Here is a 21,761-nt window from a genome sequence, read left to right as displayed (position 1 = left end):
CTTGGTAGGACTTGCAGGTGAAGAGGAAGTTGGATTTTAAAGACTGATGAGAACAGAATCTGAGAGGAGTTAGAAGGAAGTTCTTTGAACACAGATGGGTGGCTATATTTGCCATGTTTGGAAATGGTATTTACAGCACCTTGGCTAGAGGGAAAGTATCAAAAAGGGAAATAGTTGAAAATAATTCAAGAAAGACTTCTAGAAGCAACTTCCACTTTTTCTTTAGTTTCAGGATAAGGCATAGCCCTGGATGGCTGAAAAAAAAAAAAAAATGCTTCGTAGGTATGCAGAGTAGCTTCTTTGTGACACTGTGAAAGAACAGAGGCAATCATCTAGAACATTCAGTAGGACTCTGCTCATGGCAGCACAGCCAGACTGAAAACCAATCATGTCATCTGTACTCTCTGGGTTCACTGCTGTGGGAGAACCTGGTGAGCACTTGGAAAACACAGCACTTCATCCATCTCCAGGAATGCCAGTCACGGCTTGCTGCCTAGGCACCTGTACTCAGGAAGTGGCTTACCCACAGCTCTGGGAGAAGTCCAGTGACATTTGTCTTGGTACCTGTACCCCTGAGACTGAGGCATAGGCTGGTTCATGATTTTCAGAAAATTATTCTTTCTCTGGTAAGAGAGATACTGCTGAGTTACAAGTATAATCCTCAGAGCAGTCCACCAATTTGGGGCATTTGTGTAAGTATTTTCTGTTAATTTAGAAATCTGGAGATTTATTTAAGGACAGGTGGGAGAGAGTTTTTTATGTTCTGCTAGAGAATCTCTGGAACAGAGATTCACCTTTGAGAATAACAGAGACAGCTACCTTAAATTCAGGTAATATAAAATATCTGCAGGTGTGAAGACCCTTCAGCAGTTCCCATATCCTCTGGCTACCTGGCAGACTTCCAGAATGCTCAGTGTGCAGCTGCCTGGCAGGACCCTCAGCTGTGGATACAATCAAGAAGCATGCCAGAGTTGACTGGGATTGGGGTACACACATGAAAGAGGAATCAGAGAAGGCTGGAAACAGATGAGAGACATCAATACATGTGTCAAAATGGAAGCTCCCAACCGTGAAGTGGATGTTTCTGATGGTAGTCCAAAAATGAGAAATTCTAGGGCTGGGGATAGTTCAGTGGTGGAGCACTTGCCTAGGATGCTTGAGGCCCTGGATTCTATCCCCAAAATCAAAACCTAAAGATCAAAATGAAAATCAAGAAATTCTAAGGCAATACTGTATAAAGGATACAGGCACAGTGTGGTTAAGCAGATTATATGTAAAAAATTACAGTCAAAAATCCCCTTGGGCTGAGTTCCAACCACATCCTCCTCCTTGGCTTGTGGTTCTTAAGGTATCCCTCCAGATGGTGCTATGATTTTTTTCCTGGCAAGCTCTTTAAACTCCTAACTCAATTGCCTTTGGGAATTAAGGAAGTTGTTGTTATTATTTTCCAATCTGCTGGCACTTCTACAGTAAAACTGAATTCAGCAGAGACATTAATTCAATCATTTATCTGTTCAACATATCCCCTGGAAAGCAAGCAAAGTTTCAGTCTTTTATACCCACATACCTCTTCCAGATGTGATGCCATAGCTAGTAGTGCTGAGAATCCGCCACACCACAGGGACAATGAATAAAGAAGGCCACTTTGGTGGATGATACCAGGTTTGTAGTCTTAATCAGAGAACTTCTGACTCTGCATTTACTCAAATGGCACCCACTCATTCAGCACTTTACTAAAGACAACAGGAACCCTACAGGAGGAATTTGCTCTCCAGCAGAGGCTCATACAGGCACATACCTATGATAAGAGAGATACACTAAAAATTACATGAAAGGAAGGAAAGATTCTCACCTGACTGGCAAGAATCTTGGTAAGTCTTCATGAAAGAGGTAATTGCTAAGTTGGATAAAACTTGGACAAGGAGAAATAAGGGGAAAAGTATTTCAGGTAGCAGATACCCTGAGCAGAAGCTCAAAGATAGGATGCTTGTGGCAGACTCTGGGAATAGCTTTGCATAGTTTGACTAGACACTAGTTAGTAATGAGAAGGAAAAGAGTAGAAACCAAGTTGGAATAACAGCTGGAGATCAAGTTTTTAACTACCTCCCGCTTCCACTCTCCCTTCCCTTGCTTTGTTCTTCGTTCTTTTTCTTCTTTCCATCCCCTCTCAGTTGCTTCCTTTCTCCCCAGTTAAAATCCCATCCATCTATACCTCTATCCTTCCATTTGTCACAAACAGTATAAATGAAGTGGATATGGGATTAGCATAGCAACTTCTACTCTGGAGAAGAAAGTCATAAATCAACTGTCCTCCCCAAAAGGACATAGTTCACTGTCACAGGGTGAGAGGAGACACCCAGAACTCTGACTGGAAAAACATACAAACCTTTCTGTAGCGCATCTGAAATCCACAGACTCACAGAGATGCCCTCCTGCTTAGTGGACAGAATGGGACGGTGACCTGACCTAGAGGAGATACTGGAAGCCTCAGTTGGGAGAAGCATCATAAAGAAGTGGTTATGAATGACTGCACAGCGCAGTGTCTATCGCGGTGCTCTCACTTTTTAAATGGGCATAATAATTGTTCTCACCACATTATATTGACAAGGAATAAGTGAAAAAATGTTCATAAAGTGCTCAACACTGGACCTGAACAATGGTAAGTTCTCAGGAAATACTTATTTTTTATTGTTTTATTTATGACAAGGAACTAAGACCAGGAGAGGTTAAAGTCCAAGTCAACCAGATCAAGAAAATTCAAGAGGGCATTTAGTGAAGTGAAAAGAGCTCAAGCTTAGAGGCAGATGAGAAATAGAACCTCAAATTTCTAGTCACGGAACTGTGGATAACTTGAGATAACCTAGTCCTATTTTCCTCAACTGAAACATGGATATGATAATACATCCCCATTTGTGTATGGGGACATATATAAAACATCCATTTGGGGGGAAGCTTATTGTGAAGATTATGGATAATAAAATAACTTCAGTTCTTTCCATACTAGATCTTCAATAAATAACAGTACAAACTTAAAATGTATCTTTAAAACCTTTTATTTTGCCCAGTGCCCATGCTTAGAGGCACCTTAAAAGAGCTATGAGTATATGGATTCCTCACCCAAAACTTGCCACCACCATTCTCCCAGGACTATTATGGAATATCGTCTGTAATGGCTACTCCAGAATTGGCTACATAAATAGGTTCAATGAGCACAATAACAATGTTGCCCCATACCAAAATACCCCATAAATTTAAAACTTAATAAAATAATGGCAATTTTTGTTTTTTATGATGAAACACACTGTATACTCCAGGAATGTTTAACACTAAAAGTACATAGCTACTCAACACTCTATGCTAATGGTATAAACTCAGGAAGAATAAGAGAACTATATAAACAACACTTGAGAGAAACCAGAAGTGATAATGGGAATAACAGTCATGCAAGTGACCACTTTCAATACTTCCTGAGCACTGAGCTGTATGCTGAGCATCCAGTACACATTTTCCTCTTGCAGATACCACAAAGCTAAGAGCAGTGAAACGGCTGGCCCAGGAGGACACACATAGGAAACAGAAGATCTGTTTTGAACCTGGGTGGTCTAACCCCAGAATGTGTACACTTAACTCTGTTAGCACAGAGAAGAGCAGTTTATGGAACAAATTATCAATAGAGGCAAAGCAACTAGATTCTCTGAAGATGTAGGGCACAAATAAAGAGAGACGCACAAGAAATGGTACTAATGGCACCGTCTGATGATCCATGCTCTAAATGAGCATTTGCTATTCATTCATTCATTGACCTTGAAGTGCCTGCTCAAGAATTGATAGTGTGTTGCTACTAAGCCCCACTCCACTTCCAATCATAAAGCTGAGAGTGCCATGTGGACAAGAAGTACAACCTGTCCCCAGTGCAGAGCATACTGCCTACTAGAGAATTCATTTGGGAGGGTTTGTTGAGTGAATAAAGGAATGAACGAGTGAATAAACTAACAAAATAAACTAGTAAATGAATGACCTTTCCAACTCTCTTCTTTTCTCTCAACCACCATGATTTGAGAGCACTGCCAAGACAAATGGAAGGAAAGAGCATTAACACCACTGAACCCAATCCTACACAATGCTCTAAATAGGAAATGACACCTCCACAAAATTATTCTAATTCAGATGGACTGCCCATACTGAGAACAACCACTTGATGACTGATACCGAGTCTTTCTTCTTTTTTCCTCTGAAGACAATTTCTAGAAGGAAGGATTCCTATAAGCTAATGTTAGTGATGAGCAAAGGGGAAAATCTTGACCATACTCACATGAGACATGGTGTGGGGAGGGGTGCTTTGATAGCATATCTATATTAAAGAAATTTATCTTCCCCATAAGCATTGAATTTCATGAAATTTTTCTCCAGCTAAGTTATTCTTCAGTTTATCAAAACATGCATTGTCACATCTCATTACTGTAAAATAAGACCTAGTATCAGCAAGAAAAATCTGCTTAAGAGATATGGAAATCATATAGTCTCAAGGCTCTTCCCTTCCCCCCAAAAAGGGCTACAAGACTTATCAGCTTTTAAGCTGATGGAAAGGAGAGGCTCTAAGGGAGGGAGAAGAGCTTTTTGCAGGTTCTGTAATCTGTGCTGCTCCTCATTGAGAGAGGGCTCCATAATCATTAGAGGAGCTATCAATGTGTCTGATGAATAGACTTGATGGTAACCGTGACTGCCCCAGCAGAGAATAGCCCATTTGACTTAATAGCCTGGATAAGTCAAGCTCCACCTTCAGTGGGGGATGAGGAGAGAGGAACTGGATAAAGGAGGCGTGGCCTAACCTGCCTGCTTAGGTTACATGGATACTTCAAGAAAATGTCTGCCAACAAAACAGAAGTCAGGAGTACAGACAGGAAAGCAGAGTAGGAAGTGGGAGAAAAGAAAGGAGATACAAAACAAAAAGGAAGAGAAAATGGAAAAGAAAGGACAGTCATTGTCTTGTTTTTATTTATCCAAAACTAATATAGAACATACTATTGCCAGGTTTTGTTCTCAGACTCTTATAAATACTGGCTCACTAAATGTTTTAGTCAGCTTTTTCACTGCTGCTACCAAAAGACCTGACAAGAACAATTTTAGAGGACAGAATTTATTTGGCACTCACTGTTTTAGAAAAGTCTTAGTCTATAGACAGTTGGCTCCATTGCTCTGGGCCCTAGGTGAGAGAGAACATCATGACAGAAAAATGTGGTGGAGGAACATGGCTCAGGACATAGCACAAGGAATCCAGAGAGAGAGAACTTTCCTCTCCCCACGGACAAAATATAGACCCCCAAAGGCATGCCCCCAATGACCCATCCAGTTAATCCCTGTCAGGGGACTAATGCACTAATTAGGTTAAGGCTCTCCTAACACAATCATTTCACCCCTAGACTTTCTTGTATTGTCTCACACATGAGCTTTTGGGGAACACCTAATATCTAAACCATAGTACTAAATCCTTATCACTAGCTACATTTTACAGAAAAGGGAAGCTAAACATATAAAGAACTAAGAAACCACTATTTGACCCAGCTATCCCACTCCTCGGCCTATACGCAAAGGACTTAAAATCAGCGTACTACAGAGATACAGCCACAGCAATGTTCATAGCTGCTCAATTCACAATAGCCAGATTGTGGAACCAACCTAGATGCCCCTCAATTGATGAATGGATAAAGAAACTGTGGTATTTATATACCATGGAATATTACTCAGCCATAAAGAATAATAAAATTATGGCATTCGCAGGCAAATGGATGCAGTTGGAGAATATCATGCTAAATGAGATAAGCCAATCTCAAAAAACCAAAGGACGAATGATCTCACTGATAAGCAGATGATGAACCATATAGGGGATGGGAAGGGGGCAAGAATGGAGGAAGGAGGGACTCCATAGAGGGATAAGGGGTGGGGGATAACAGAATGAATCAAAAACTATTACCCTAGGTAAATGTATGATTACACAAATGGTATGCCTCTACTTCATGTACAAACAGAGAAACAAGATGTATCCCATTTGTTTACAATATAAATGAATTTAAAAAAAAAAAAAAAAAAGAACTAAGAAAAACCTAACAGCATCTGACCAGACTAAGGCAGGATGAGGACTCGAACTCAGGCAGTACTACAGCAATCCATGTACTTAACCACCTGCCATCAGAGAGGTCTTATATCCTGTTTTTAATATCTGGGCCATGGGTCTGAATGTCTGATAAAGCAGTCATTAAAAAACTCAATAGTGAGTTAAGGAATTTTTGTAGCTTCTCCACAACTGACTAATTTTTAAAACAGCAGCTACTTTCTTGTGGATGAATATAAAGTAGAGCAAAGAGTGGAAGGGTGATTTTCCCTTGGGTTATCAAAGAAAAATTACAGCCTGATTAAAATCAAAATAAGAGCCAAGATTCAGTCCATATCCCCAAAAGTCCCCATAAGCTAGCATTTTATTCTCAGAGTACACCTGCTGTGGCTAGGAGAAACAAAAAGTTTAGATGAGATATTAGAAGAAACTAGCCTTGTGTATAAATGTTACATTATCTGTGAAGGATGGTGCAAATGGGCCACCAGGAAAATTTACTTGAGATAGATTCAAGAACCAGTAGCCCGTGAATTCCAGTCCCTCAGGTCCTATTCCCAAATTGGCTAATCCCAGTTCCCTTCCCATTATAGAGAATTTTGTCTCAGAGTACTTTCTTATCTTGCCCAGCACTTGAACTTCCCTAAACTCCCTCCATCACCTAGTTTACTGAATAGTTCATCCCAGTTAAGAATATAGTTTTACTTTTCTCTCCTATGAGGCTACCCAGCCTCATGTAAACCCACCTTAAGAGATTCTCAACTCCAGCCCATTACAAACTCCCTACTGTAAATAGTGTATGAATCATTATCATTAGGAAAATCAAAGCAGTCACATCAGCTCTTCCCTTGAAGAATTTTCCTAAAAGTACCACACTATAGACCAAAATGGCTTGGGGCAGGAATGACCTGGGTAAAACCCTTGGTGACATTCATCCTTCGATCATTCCATTCTTTTGTAAGCTAGAAGTCAAAGAAAGCAAACCCAAATCAACATCAATTTTCTGAGTTCCATGTTCTTCTAGCTGTAGGCTTCTCTTCATGGGTTCCTCTCTGACCTTGCTTTTGAAAATCTTCCTCCCACCCTGAGTTCTTCCTGCCTTTGTTCCTTGGCTGTTTGCCCTTTTGGTTAGAGTTTTCTTTGTGTCCTCTTGGTATACTTCATTCGCTGCTCTCATCTTCCTTGGATCAGGGATGATATTGTTTTGTGCATGAGAATTACAGCAGAGAAAGTCCTTTGATCCACATCAAACTACATGTCATGAAGTTGTCTTCTAAGATCTGCCATGAGTATAGAAAAATGTCCATAAAAAGGTAAACATCAATTTGGGCTTCAGCTATCAGCTGCTGTCAGCTTTCTGGGAGCATTATATTATAAAGTCTATCTACAAATAAACAGTGTATTTAAAGCCAGATTGCTTTATTATGGAAGAATAAATGCAGCCGTGGAAGTTGGCAAAGATCTAATCAAGGAAATGCAGAGTCTCAGGAGAGCACCTCTCTTCTAGTTAGATTACTGTCTTCCCCTCAGGCAAGTGAAGGAGAGTAGAGATGGTCCCCACTTTGTTCTGTCACAGAACCCTGTCCCCACCCCATACTGCCCAATCTGTTCTGCTGGCTTGCCTACAGAGAGACAGCAGAGCAAGCATGGGTGGGCTCTCCCCAGCTACGAGGAAACTAATAATGGCGAATGCAACAAGAGCTTTCCAGGGAAGCTACAGTACAGGGACCCCTAGGGTGAGTCAAGCAGTCATCTTCTATTTCATGGGTATATGGCCCACCTTGGAAACAGACTTTGAGTCTCCTCCAATGCAAGGGCCCTTTCAGTGCCCATAAATGCCTGACTGATGAAAAACAAAAATGATGTCCACCCTCCCTGCTCAACCACCATCCACGCTGGTTCCTTGTTATGGCTAGACTCTAAATTACTATGACAGTCAAATAATTTTCTGTTGCTTGCTTCTCTTAGTTGTGGGTTGGAAAGGGGGCTAGGATAGTACATTATCTGCTGATCTGGGGGTTCTTCTGTGGATTGAGGAGAATCTGTTGTGTCTATTTGGAGAGAAAGACCACAATGGTTGCTATGAGTCCAATAATGCTACAAAAAAAAGCCTCATTTGCTTGCATCTAATATTCAAGTAATAGTATCATCAGAGGCTGCAGAGCCAAATAAACCTTTGATAGTGTCCTTGCAGATCATTTGCTGCTACTGTGAGCTCCCAGAAACTAGAAACAAGAACATGGTGCTGACTGCATTGAAAATTCTAAAATAGCTTGGTTTATATTGTTCTTATAATGAAAAGGAATGTTTTACATTTCCCAGGAATCTTTGTACATGTTCTCTTAATACCCAAATGAGTAAATGAGATGAAATGGGCACATTATACTCTGGGATAATCAGTTGAAAGTTTTTTTCGAAAACTATTCAGTGTAGCTTCTCTAGTTCCATAGGTCCCAATAGTGCTCCTTCCTATCTATTGTGTATCCTAAGTAGAGTCAAAGGGCAGGCCTGACAAAAGCAAATAATATCTTTTTCCTGTCACAGGGGGGAAAAAAAGCTAATGTTTATAATTTTCTCAAATTTACTTTGTTCCCATAAATTTTACTTAAATATTGCCTATTGCCAGTTTCTATTGGCTAAGGCAGAGTCAAATAAACAAATAATCAAGTGGTAAAAATTGTTTGCAGAAAGGGGTGTTTTGATTGTAGCAACTCAAGCCAATATGCTGGATCAAGCAGAAAAAGGAAGATTTTGTCTATGAATATAAGGACATCGCAGGGACCATGAGAGCAGAGTGGAGCTGATTCAGACAGAATTCTTCACATCTTCATTCTCCTTTCTCTTTTCAACTGGCTGTTTTGCCAAGTAGTCTACATAGAACATAGCTACTCAGATCTCGCCAGGTTACATGTTAATTGCCCACTAAATAGACTGCCTGCATTATCATACTTCCAAATACCTAGGAGAGAAAACTTGATGAGCCCAGTGTAGGTCAAAGTTCTATCCCTAGTCCAGTAAACTGTATCTAGTGGGGATCAGGCCACACAACCTCAGATAGTCACAAGAGGTCCATCTTATAATTTAGTCATTAGAGCAGGGCAGTTCCAAGGGAGGGAGACGGTGGTGAGAGGCTGCCTGATGTCCCTGGGGATACAATGTACCAGTGCTCCAGCACACCAGGAGGACTCCATTGATCCAAGCTGAACACCAGTGAGATGAGAGGAAATACTGAAGAGTTTTTAACAAGTTCTCTGGAAACAATGTAATTGTTTTTCCTTAGAATACATAGGAAAAGGGGAACCTTTCTACAATATCTCATTTAATCCTCTTTAAGAGGACAAGATAAACTCTGTTTTGCAGATGAAGCTATTGAGGCTCAGAAAGGTTAAGTAGATGGCACAAAGACACCCAGATAGTAAATCATAGAACAAAATCCAAACCCACAATCTAACTCCAAACCCCTATTCATGATCTAATCATTTCTGAGTGACTTTCCAAATGAGCCCAGATCTAAATCTCCCTGATCAGATAAACAGCCTGGACTGAAGACAAACATTTATACAAAAGTTGACTATCAATTTTTTTGACTAAGGCTTCTCCTGAGCCTCAATTTGGAAAGGACAAATTCAGCCAGTCCAGTCCACAAGGATTCTGGCTATAGCACAAAGCTCCCAGCATCCTACAGTCAGAAGCCTCACCCATCTCCCACTCACCCCTGCAGGTACCTTCCCCGTCTACTCCAACACTCAGGTCGGCCCAGGTGAAACAGTTCAGCCCCGAGTTATTCCTAAGTTGTATACTGTTCAAGTGCTATCAATGCCATTTTCCTGTTTGCGTTTTGTTTTTGTTTTTTGTTTTGTTTTTACAGTTCGTTGCTCATCCTAACTGTCAGCAGCAATTGCTTACCATGTGGTATGAAAATCTCTCAGGCTTACGTCAACAGTCTATCGCTGTGAAATTTCTGGCTGTCTTTGGAGTCTCCATAGGCCTCCCTTTTCTCGCCATAGCCTATTGGATTGCTCCCTGCAGCAAGGTACAGACTGCTTAAGGTGCATGTCGTTTGCAGTTATTTCTTCTCTCTTTTTAGCATGACCTGAAGTTCATGTTGTTCAAGTCAGCACTGATCTCTTCCCATTATTATTTAAGGATAATAGTCCTGGGCTGGGAATGTGGCTCAGTGGTAGAAACCTTACCTAGCATGAGGGTAGGCCCTGAGTTCCAGCCCCAGGACCAAACTAAATTTAAAAAGATAATAGTCCTGAGACATCCAGCAAAAGTAGAAAGTCGCATAGGAGGGAAAATGCTAAGACCTGTTTTTTAATCATAATTTTCAAAGAGAGAAGAGCAAGAAAATGGGAAATTTTAAGTATGTGAAGCATAATCTAAATGAATCAATAACAGAACGGAGAAAGACTAAAGGCACTTTTCCTCTTCTAATTATGCAAAGCATGTCTTCCAAACCCATAGTACCATAATTATAATTATGGTAATAGTAATAGCCAGCACTTATTAAGTACTTTCTTTGCTAAGTCCTCTTCATGAACTTTTCATTTGACTCCCTCAATTACATTATAACATATATGCTTCATTGAAGTAGGTTCGGAAGTAAGAAATAACTAGCAGGCTGAGAATTAAATTGCAGCTCATTCTGGGGCACTGCAGACCCACTGCAACACTGTTCTTGTTTCCCTAGCCTCCTTGATGAGGTTCTGGCCCACATGGGCAATTAAGTAGGTTACAAGACAAAAGAGGCAAAAGCTGAGCTCAAAAAGTGCAGGGCTGTTTTTTTTACCCAGGAGACAATGTCGAGGGACAACAAACTGATGACAAGAGGAATGGTATCTGCAGGTGCCAAGTTGTCCCACTGCCTGTTATATCACCCCCACAGCCCAGTCATTTGGGCCAAAGCCATAGAAAGAAGCAGCACTCCAGCTCCGGGCAAGAGTTAGAGTCTAGAAGATGAAACCATGCAGAGACTTGAAAATATGTTTCATAGGTTTAAGATTATTTTTAAAGGTTCCTAAGCTACATTTATCTAGTAATATATTTTTAAAGAAATTAAGTAATCAACACTCACAAGAGAAAATATGACTATAGGGAGATTAGTTCCACAGGAAATTTGATCAGCTAATGTACTTAATAAAAATGTCACCAGTGAGGTGACCTGCTTGTCAAGTCCATTTATAGAGAACTCAGTCCAGAATAATAGGCCTGAGGCTCCAGGGCTCCAGCAGAGGCCACCTAACCAGGCAGGCAATGAATTGACTGCCTTGGAGTCAGTGAGGGGTCAAAGAGGGAGGCCAGACCTCAAACACCATCTTCTGTGGACAATATTGAAAATGAAGCCCAAGTACTGAACATTTATAGTATTCAACCTTACATCTATTGAGAATTCTGTTTCTATGGTAGTCCCATGCCAAGGACTTCTAAATCAAAATTCTTCAAATAATACACAGGTAGATAAAACCATTTTTTACTGTCTTTTATTATGGGATAAAAAAGTCCAGAAAGCAAAAAAAAAAGAAAAAGAAAAAACTAACCAGATATAGAGCTGGACTAGAGCAGGTCATTGGTTGCAGGCACATGTTTTGATGCTGAAATCATCTAGTATGTAGTAGAAGTTGGATTCTGGCCTTTACCCAGAGAGTGTACGGATAGAGACACTTGCCTCCACTCTTTCTGAGTCTTAAAACTAATTCTAGACATTTTGATCATTAAAATACAACATTGTGGAGAAAATGCTGTCAATCCTCACTTTTGCTACAAAGCTAAATGTGACAGCTTCCAAGAACCTGGAACTAACCAACACCAGCAAACTGACTTGCCTCTGCCTGCCTGGTGGCATGGGAAACAATTCAGAGAAAAATGATATGCCAGCTGTTGACTACATTTTTTTAGCTTTTTGGTAGATTTGAGAAGAATCGGCAAATATGCATAGATGATCCACCAAAAAAGTATGTGGTATGGGAAGGGAATTCTGGAATTTCATAGCCCCAATAAATTCAGGAAGCTCACACCACCCTAGGGCTTAAGGGTCAGACCTAGAGCCCTTATGCAGACCTATAACAGTCCACTGCAACATTCTGGAGGAAATTATTACAGGAAAGTTTGATCCATGACTAGGGCTTTCTCTCCTTTGTTCAGATACTCATCTGATTGGCATTTGGTGCACCCTAAACTTCCAGTAAGACTAAAATTTAAAGTATTGGAGATAAACATGGGCTGATCATTAAGCCACTTGTCATTTCTGTGTACTATGTAGATTCAAGTCTGAGTTCAATGCAGGGGTAGGGGCATGTTGGTAGCTGAGTGACAAGTTTTCATCTGTGGTATTAAGATGACTGTTGGTGGTACTGTTCATTTCAAGGAAAGATTCCCTCATTAAAGAGCTTTGGGAACATGCTCTGAGGCAACCAAAGGACAGATAAAACAGTCAAGATATTTTTAGTTTTTCCTTTCACCATTTAGAAAGAAATCTTTTCAAGTTTGGCAGAGATATTACTGGGAATTACAGAGAGGTCACATCTACCATGTGACAAAATCAGCCCTCACTAAGGACTCCTGATGTGCAGAAGACCATGTCCTCCCAGGAGGAAGGCACAGTGAAGAAGTCTGCTAATGGGCTGGTATTCCTCCTCCCAATGGGGTCACTGCCATTATGTCTATTTCTGTCATTTCATGAAAAATACAATGCATTCCAGGGATTCCATGTTTTAACGACATTATGACACCTCCATCTAAGAAACTAGACCTTGGTATTTTTTACAAATATATTTATAAAATGCTACTGCCAAATTTCATCAACTGGCTGATGTCCATCAATATCTAGCAAATGTTGGAATTTCTGTTTCCAACCTAATGGTGCATTTACTTCCTAATAGTTGCAGTTCTAATTTAGGGACTATTAGGAACAACAAAATTACTTGATTAGCCTGCCAAAATTAACTCATTATTTATTTCCTATTAGATTCCCAAGCTTTCAACTCTACTTTTATATTGTTTTAAGTTCCTGAGGGTCCCCAAGAAAGGCAGTTAAATAAGGAGGTTATGAAACTAAAGATTTCAAAAGGAACCAGCTTATGAATATGTTGGTTGAAGAGGGTAACCAAGTCACAGATAAGTACATATGGTGATAAGTGCAGACATGAAGCATGGGACAGGTTTGTCAGGGTCAAGAAAAAAGAACAGTGGTTTTGTTTATCATATCTCGTTGTTATCGCCAACATGGCTGAGGTCAGACAGACCACTAGAAGAATATGTGTTCTTAAATACATGGACATATATAATTAGAGGTCTTTTTCTAGAGAGTTCTTTATCCTCTCAACAAAAGCCCCAAGGCCAAAGGGCCTTTATGGCTGATTAGACTGTTTTCCATCCTTTGTTATTTTGTTCTGATTTACAATTTAGATTGTTTGCTTAAACTCTCAGAGCTGAAAGAATTAACAGTCATCCTCAAGGATTCAAAGAGTGTCTCAACTGCAAGTAGACTGGGGCAGAAATCAACATCATGAAAATATTGAAACTTGCACAAGTTCTGATTCTAAAAGTATGATAGAAGCTACTTCCTTCATTACCTTACCTTTGCTATTTGGTTATCCCTAAAATTAGTCCCAGATATCAGACAGGGAGATCTGTAAACATATTTAGATTTTGACCTGTTATCTTCTCAGCGTGCCATCTATCATCCTTATTGCCATAGAACTCTTGCTTAAAGGAGTGTCTAAGTGTTTGTCATTATCGCCCTCCACTGTTCCAAACAACAACATCTAGTGAGAAAAGTATGAATGAGCAAGCAACTTTTAAAGATCTATACTTAAAACCACGTGATCTAGCAGTCAAGTAGGAGAGGACAGTGACTCCAAAGGCCTGTTTCTCTAACATTTCCTTGTACCAGGAAGTTATACTAGATTACAGAAAATCATGATATAATTTTTGAGTTATAGCCATGGAGGGAAAATGTGTGCCAGGAAACAGAGTGCTGATGTTCTAAAATTGGTAATACTTCTTCCCCTAGGTCCAAAAGGATAATCCACTCTGCAAGGATAGGACTTAAGAATGCCAAATGCTGGCTACTTTCATATTAAGCCCAGACTGAGTCCCACAATATTACCTCTCATCTCAGCATATAGTTCCTATCACAGTTTTTAGTCTGTGTCTCTCCCACTAGGAAATCTTTGAAGGAAAGGACCAACTCTTGTACTCTGTTTTACCTCCATCACCTCTAGTGTCCTGCATCATGTTGCACATGGATGGTACCACAAACAGGTTCATGGCATAAGCACAGAAGAATTTTGTGACCCCTTTAATGTAACCTTTTTAAAGAGTTAGTCGAGTTACTTTTAAATTTCCCTTTTGGAGAATTCCCTGAGCTGCTTAGTGCCACCTGTTGAGACACACCATACACACATTACACATTATATAATTCATTGCTTGCATCAATACTATGCAGGAGGTACCATTTTTGTCTCCACTTTACAGAAGAAACTAAGACACTAACAGTTTAAGCAACTTGCCAAAAACCTATGGAACTGTGATTTAAACCTAGGATCTCCCACTCCAGAAATATGCCCATAGCCACTACACATACACACACATACACACATGCCCACACACATACTTCTCTGGTTACATCAACAGCATTACAACCTTCATTGCCTACTGTACACATCTTAACTGCTGACTGATCTTGAAATGGACTTGATTTGGAATGTCAGAGCTGGAAGGATTTTTCTAGAAAGGAGAAAAGAAAACCATTAAAGGATAAACTCTATCCCTTCCTTTTCTTTCATTAGAAGTCCCACTGTGTAAATTCCATTAGCACTCAGCACCTCTTTGGTCTGCAGAAACAGAATGTGGTTTCACATTATAATGTGAGAACACCCTGATTAGAGATATCTAAAGGAATACTCCCCACAAAAGGGAATATTCCTGAGCCCTAGGTTAGACATTTTGAATAAGAATTTGGGAGAAGCATATTAAGGAATCTACCAACAATTTAACTAGAATCTTTCTAATATTTCAAACAACTTAGACCTTAAAGAAGTACATGTTTCTTTTTTGGAATGATTACAAAGTTTGCCTCTGTTCAACTTTCCAACTTTAAACTGAGCCCTTGCTTGAGACCATTGGGCATCTGGCAGAAAGTGACATTGAGGGAGACTTTGGTAGTAGAAAGAGGTATAGGAAATATTCTCCTTGCAATCTACCAAAACCATGGCTACAGGTTTGTTTTCTTGGCATAAGGGGACCCTCAGACCACCAGATTCCCTATTAAGTGCTTATACTAGTGGTTAGGGTCCACAATCCAGTGAAATGGAACAAAGTTGTCCCAACCAGTAAGTGCAGGTACCCATCCCTGAGGATCTGTGTATGCATTTGTTTGAAGCTAATTCAAGGGCACTACTCGGTTGCTCTCAAATTCATATATTTCTCAGAATAAAAGAATAGTGCCAAGGAAGTCTGGGACAAGTCAGAGACTTAGATTCTACAGACGTGGATCTCCTGCTGTGTTCTCAGCTCATAAGGTCCTGAGCTGCTTTTAGCATGTTGTCAGACTCACAGGTTCTGCACTGTAGAAAGAATGGACAACTACATTTGCTAAAGCTCTAATATCCATTTTAAAAGCTGTGACCTGACCCAGTTTTAATGATTCCATAACTAAGAGCTGTTGGCAATATTGGTTGACTTTTCTTTTTTTTTCTTTTGGCTCATGGTGGTCTTGTGAAGGGGAAAGTTTTCTCCAAGGGTAATTTGCTTCAAAAATTATCTTTATGTGTAAAATTCCATTTAAACCTTTATCAAAACTTTACCAGTTAAAAAGATGCATTTGTCCCAGAAAAAACAAAAAGGAAAAAAAAAAAGCACATCAATTCCTAACCTCACTTTTCTTCCCTATGACCTAGATCAAGTGGGAACTGAGCCCAGGATAACCTTCCAAATCACCATAGGGCATTATCAGTTTTCTTTAAATTACATTTTGTACTAATCATATTTACACACTTATTTTCTGCCATGAGATACCAACTTGAAAGGTAATAAAGGGAACAAATCTCTTATAACAAGGTCTTCTGGGGAATCCCAAGGGCAGCTTGGATTTAGTCACATATGTATTCAATCAGGGCCTCACCTAGGTAAGAAGATAGAAACATGTACCCCATATCCTCATCTGAGTGCTCAGTGGAAGAAACTATGTAGAGTTCATAGATAAAAGGTTAGGAAAATTGGCCAACAACTCCTTAAGAGCTATGTCCATGTCTGAGTGTTCCATCTTTTTCTGACATTCCTGTGGATCTGCTGTGACACACAAGATAAGGTATCTCTTGCCCTCTTCTCCCCTCTCCCCACTCTCCTCCCAATGGTCATTTTGTATCTTCTATTACCCCTAATCACAACCTTGGTCAGGACAAAATGATAAGAAACAATGTGAAGACTAAGGATATCTCCTAGGTACACCAAAATATTCCAAGGTCCTGGTTGGGAAATGGAGCTCCAAGATGCCAAATACCATTAGCTAAAATGTTGAAAATTTTAAGCTGTATATTTAATATCATATAAATAAAATGAGACATGAGTTAATTCATGTTTTTATCAAATATCTGGGAGATATTTTTATTAGTTCTTTCATTTAGTTTCTGAATTCTGAAATTAGTACATCTGCCTATTGCCAAAATTATACTACAGTCTCTATTTTTGTAAATAACAAAAATAAATTAAACATTACAGTTTATATAAATTTCATTTGTAAGCTGCTGTGGGCCTTTGATTCTCAGCTAAGCATCTTTTTACATTTCTGAATTTTACATTTCTGATACATTTCAAGCATCATATACATGTGAACTCAGGTAATTTCTAACATCATCAGGGATTTCCTTCATCTGGACCTGAGATGCAGGGTTTTTAAAAAAAAAAGATAAAAATGAGCTTTTATAAAATATTGCAGTTGATAGGTTCTATGTCATCAGACTCATAATAAATCATGTTACACTAATAACTAGAATTAAAAGTAAAAGATTATTGGGGCTGGGGATATAGCTTAGTTGGTAGAGTGCTTACCTATCAAGCACAAAGCCCTGGGTTCGATCGCCAGCACAGCCAAAAAAACAAAAAAAGTAAAAAATTATCATACTGAAGCACATTTAAAGAACATTATCAGGTCATCTGATTTTACAAACGTGATGTTGAACATAGTCATAATTAGGAAAATTTTACCTAGAAAAGCCCCTGTAATTGATTTTCTGTTGTATCCAAACTCTAGCTCCTGGGTAACATTTCACTCATAGGACTCCTGAATGAGGCAGAGTGTGAACATCAGTTAATCAGTCACTGGTTATAACTGAATAGCTATACTGCAGAAGCTGCTGAGCTTCAGAAAAGATTTTCCTCTTTGCTCTTGTCTTGTTACTGTAACTGGCTGAGGGGTGCTTAAATGAAGGTGACGACAGTGACCAGGAATAGGCCCAGGTAAATTCACTAATAGGGATTCGTCAAGGACTCAATGTACAGTCCTTAATTTAGCCCTCAAAGATATAAGTGGCCTTTAGATGGGATGCCCTGAGATCAGAGAAAATGCGACGAAAACTTGTACCCATACAGGGCAACTTTTGAACCATTTTAGGCTCACATAGAATGATTATATGCATTAACACTAGGCCATAAGGAAAACTTCAATTTTAAAATAATAGCATTGCTTCTTGGCCTTTTGGCTAAGGTCAAGTGTAAAATAATAGCATAGTCTATGTTCTATAAATATGCTGCAATTAAGTTAGAATTTTTGAAAGCAGGAAAAATAAGGAAAGAAAGTAATACCTAAGTAGAAAATTAAATCAAAAGATAATTATAAAATATGCATAACTATCAATGAAAATGCCCAGTTAAAGCAGAACCTAGCAGGAATATATAGATTTCAAAGAAACTAATCAAGATAGAAGAAATGTTGAAAACTATCTAAGCATAAATCCCATATAAACAGCAAAAGAGCATACCCAAAATATAGCTTTTGAAATTATATATTCTATTCAGACATTATTTTTTCCCAGATTTGAAGGACATAAAAATCATACCCATGCAGTTAAGAGTACCTGTGCAATCAGATGTAACATGATGATATATCAGTGTGTTCCATTCCTTTCCTTTAGCCCCTCTCAGACTGTTAAATAGGAAAAAACCGAAGTCAATAGAAAATAGATTTGGTCAACAGTATCTCACCTTTATGTATAAGAGAAAATCTGTCTGGATTCATTAGTAGTTTCTGTCTAAGTGAAGGATTCTCTCATTAAACTTTGGTTTGATGAAATCAATGTTTAAAAAAAAAAAAAAATACCTGCACCCACCTAGAGCTGCCAGTTTAACACATCTTGTGCATATTTTGTTTTCAGCTAGGACGAACCCTGAGGAGCCCATTCATGAAGTTTGTAGCCCATGCAGTTTCTTTTACAATCTTCTTGGGACTGTTAGTGGTAAATGCATCCGACCGATTTGAAGGTGTTAAAACCCTGCCCAATGAAACCTTCACAGACTACCCAAAACAGATCTTCAGAGTGAAAACTACACAGTTCTCCTGGACAGAAATGCTCATCATGAAGTGGGTCTTAGGTAAGCAAGTTGTTCTTCTCTTTTGTTCTCTCCACCTCTCATTATAATAGGCCATTATTAAACTCTGATTTCTGAACTCAATCTCCCCTCGCAAGTGGATGACCAATAAGAAAGTCAAAGTCAACTTTTATATGAGCTTGTGTTGAAAATGCACAGGCTTGTGTAATATAACTCCCAATTTTTTTTTTTTTTTTACAGACTGCATTTTGATTCATTGTACACAATGAATGTACATCTTTTCATTTCTATGGTTGTGCACGATGTAGAGTCAGACCATTTGTGTAAACATACATGTACATACGGTAATGATGTCTCTTATTCCACCATTTTTATACCCCCCTCCCTCTCATTTCCCTCTACGTAATCTAAAGTTCCTCCATTCTTCATTCTTCTCTCACCCCACCATCCCCATTATATATCACCATCCATTTCTACCATCCACATTCTGCCTTTGGTTTTGGGGGCTTGGCTTATTTCACTTAGCATGATATTCTCCAATTCCATTCCTTTATCTGCAAATGCCATAATATTCTTCTTCTTTATGGCTGAATAATATTCCATTGTGTATATATACCACAGTTTCTTTATCTATTCATCTGTTGAAGGGCATCTAAGTTGGTCCCACAATCTAGCTATTGTGAATTGAGCTGCTATAAATGTTGATGTGGCTGCATTACTATAGTATGCTAATTTTAAGTCCTTTGGGTATAAACCGAGGAGTGTGATAACTGGGTCAAAAGGTGGGTCCATTTCAGGTTTTCTGAGGATCCTCCACACTGCTTTCCAGAGTGGCTCCACCAATGTAAAAGTGTGCCTTTTTTCCCCACATCCATGCCAACATCTATTATTGTTTGTATTCTTGATAATAGCCATTCTAATTGGAGTAAGATGAAATCTTAGAGTTGTTTTAATTTGCATTTCTGTAATTACTAGAGATGTTGAACACTTTTTCATATAATTTATTAATTGCCTGTGTATCTTCTTCTGTAAAAGTGTCTGTCCAGTTCCTTGGCCCATTTATTGACTGGGTTATTTGTATTCTTGGTCTAAAGTTTTTTGAGTTTCTTATGTATTCTGGAGATGAGTGCTCTGTCTGAAGTACATGTGGAAAAGATTTTCTCCCACCCTGTAGGCTCTCTCTTCACATTATTGATTGTTTTCTTTGGTGAGAAAAAGCTGTTTAGTTTGAAGCCATCTCATTTATTGATTCTTGCTTTTATTTCTTGCACTCTGGGGGTCTTGCTAAGAAAGTCTGGTCCTAAACCAACATGATGGAGATTCAGGCCTTCTTTTTCTTCTATTTGGTGAAGGGTCTCAGGTCTAATTCCTAGATCCCTGATCCACTTTGAGTTGAGTTTTGTACAAGGTGAGAGGTAGGGGTTTAATTTCATTTTACTGCATATGGATTTCCAGTTTTCCCAGCACCATTTGTTGAACAGGCTATCTTTTCTCCATTGTATGTTTTTGGCACCTTTGTCTAGTATGAAGAAACTGTATTTATGTGGGTTTATCTCTGTGTCCTCTAACCTGAACCACTGGTCTACCTGTCAGTTTTGGTGCCAATACCATGCCATTTTTGTTACTATTGCTCTGTAATACAGTTTAAGGTCTGGTATTGTGATACCTCCTGCTTCACTTTTTCTGCTCAGGATTGTTTTGGCCTTTCGAGGTCTCTTATTCTTCCAGATGAAGTTTATGATTGCTTTCTCTATTTCTATAAGGACTGTCATTGGGATTTTAATTGGAATTGCATTGAATCTGTACAGTGCCGTTGGTAGAATGACCATTTTGAATTTACAGAAAGAAAGCCTGCACTACAGAACATTCTCAGCAAAACATTTCATGAGAAGGAAGTAAAAAACAACAATATAAGTCAGCAAAGGGAGGAACTACCCTAAAGGAAAAGCCAATCAAAGGAGAAACCAAGTCAAGTTAAAAACCAAAAATAAGCCAAAATGGCCAGGAATACAAATCACATCACAATAATAACCCTGAATATTAATGGCCTTAACTTCCAATTTTGAAAGGAAATGTTTGGGGGGGGGGGAAATTTGTTAAGTACTTCTCATTATACATGTATTGAAAGTGATTGTAAAGTGGTTTTGCATGGGAAACATTATTTTGATCATTTAAATACAGTCTCCTGAAAACCTTAGGAAATTAAATTCTGCTTCTAAAAAAAAGGATATAAAAATGTGTAGCTTAAAAGACATTTTTGTTATTGCAGACACATAAAATCTTGATAATAAATATAAATCTACAATTTAAAGGGTAATATTTTCTCATTATTTGTATTAGAGGCTTATTTTGGTTCACACCTCTGGAGTCTAAGAAGTCCAAGATAAGCCAGCTGCATCTGCTTGAGAGCTTCGTGCTGTGTTAACTCGTGGTAGGAAGTGGAAGGGCAAGTGGGCATGAATGAAGGAGAGAAAATGCTAGGAGCAAGATCACTTTTACAAAAACCCACATTAACAGTACCTAATCCAGTCCTACAAGAGCAAAAATTCACTCATGTAAGAAAGCAACAATCCATTCATGAGGACTCCACCCCCACAACCCAAATACCTAAAACTAGGGCCTAGCTCCCAACACTGGTACATTGGGAATTCAAGTCTACCTGAACCATATTCAAATCATAGCTGTTGTCTCCTTTTAAAGAGTGGGGCTGGAGGTGTAGCTCAGTGGAGGAGCACTGCCTGGCATGTGTGAGGCCCTGGATTCAATCCTTAGTATTCAAGGGGAAAAGATAAAAGAGTGTTTCACTTTATTCTGATAGGGTTTTAAGTTATTTGCAATCATTTTGATTCCTCTCCAAACTTTCTTAGAGTGGATCTGGAAAGCTTTACCATAAGGATTGTTTGTCTTTGTATTATGGAGATTCACTTCTGAGGTCTCCATTGAAGGTCCTAGTGGTCAGCAAAGACTCTCAGTTCTGATGGTCAGAGGTCTGGGTGAGCTCTGGAAATTGTTCAACTTATAGCTCCCTGACTGTTGTCTGTGGAATCTGCTCTGTGTTTTCATGACTTAGTGTTCAAGGAACATTCAAATTCTTTAAATTTCTGGA

General features: G+C 39.1%; 1 protein-coding gene across 1 annotated transcript in view; it reads left to right on the top strand.

The window, feature by feature from the left end:
- Positions 1–21,761, top strand: part of TRPC7 (transient receptor potential cation channel subfamily C member 7) — a 167,384-nt gene that overhangs the window by 100,580 nt on the left and 45,043 nt on the right. Inside the window, exons 4-5 of the mRNA XM_079144701.1 lie at positions 9,975–10,139; positions 18,481–18,697. Of these exons, the coding sequence (XP_079000827.1) occupies positions 9,975–10,139; positions 18,481–18,697 (382 nt within the window). The remainder of the gene's footprint in view (positions 1–9,974; positions 10,140–18,480; positions 18,698–21,761) is intronic.

Source organism: Sciurus vulgaris (genome assembly GCF_902686455.1).
Source record: "Sciurus vulgaris genome assembly, chromosome: 6".
Taxonomy (NCBI): domain Eukaryota; kingdom Metazoa; phylum Chordata; class Mammalia; order Rodentia; family Sciuridae; genus Sciurus; species Sciurus vulgaris.
The sequence above is the reverse complement of the archived record's forward strand: the minus strand, read 5'-3'. Positions and strand labels throughout refer to the sequence as shown.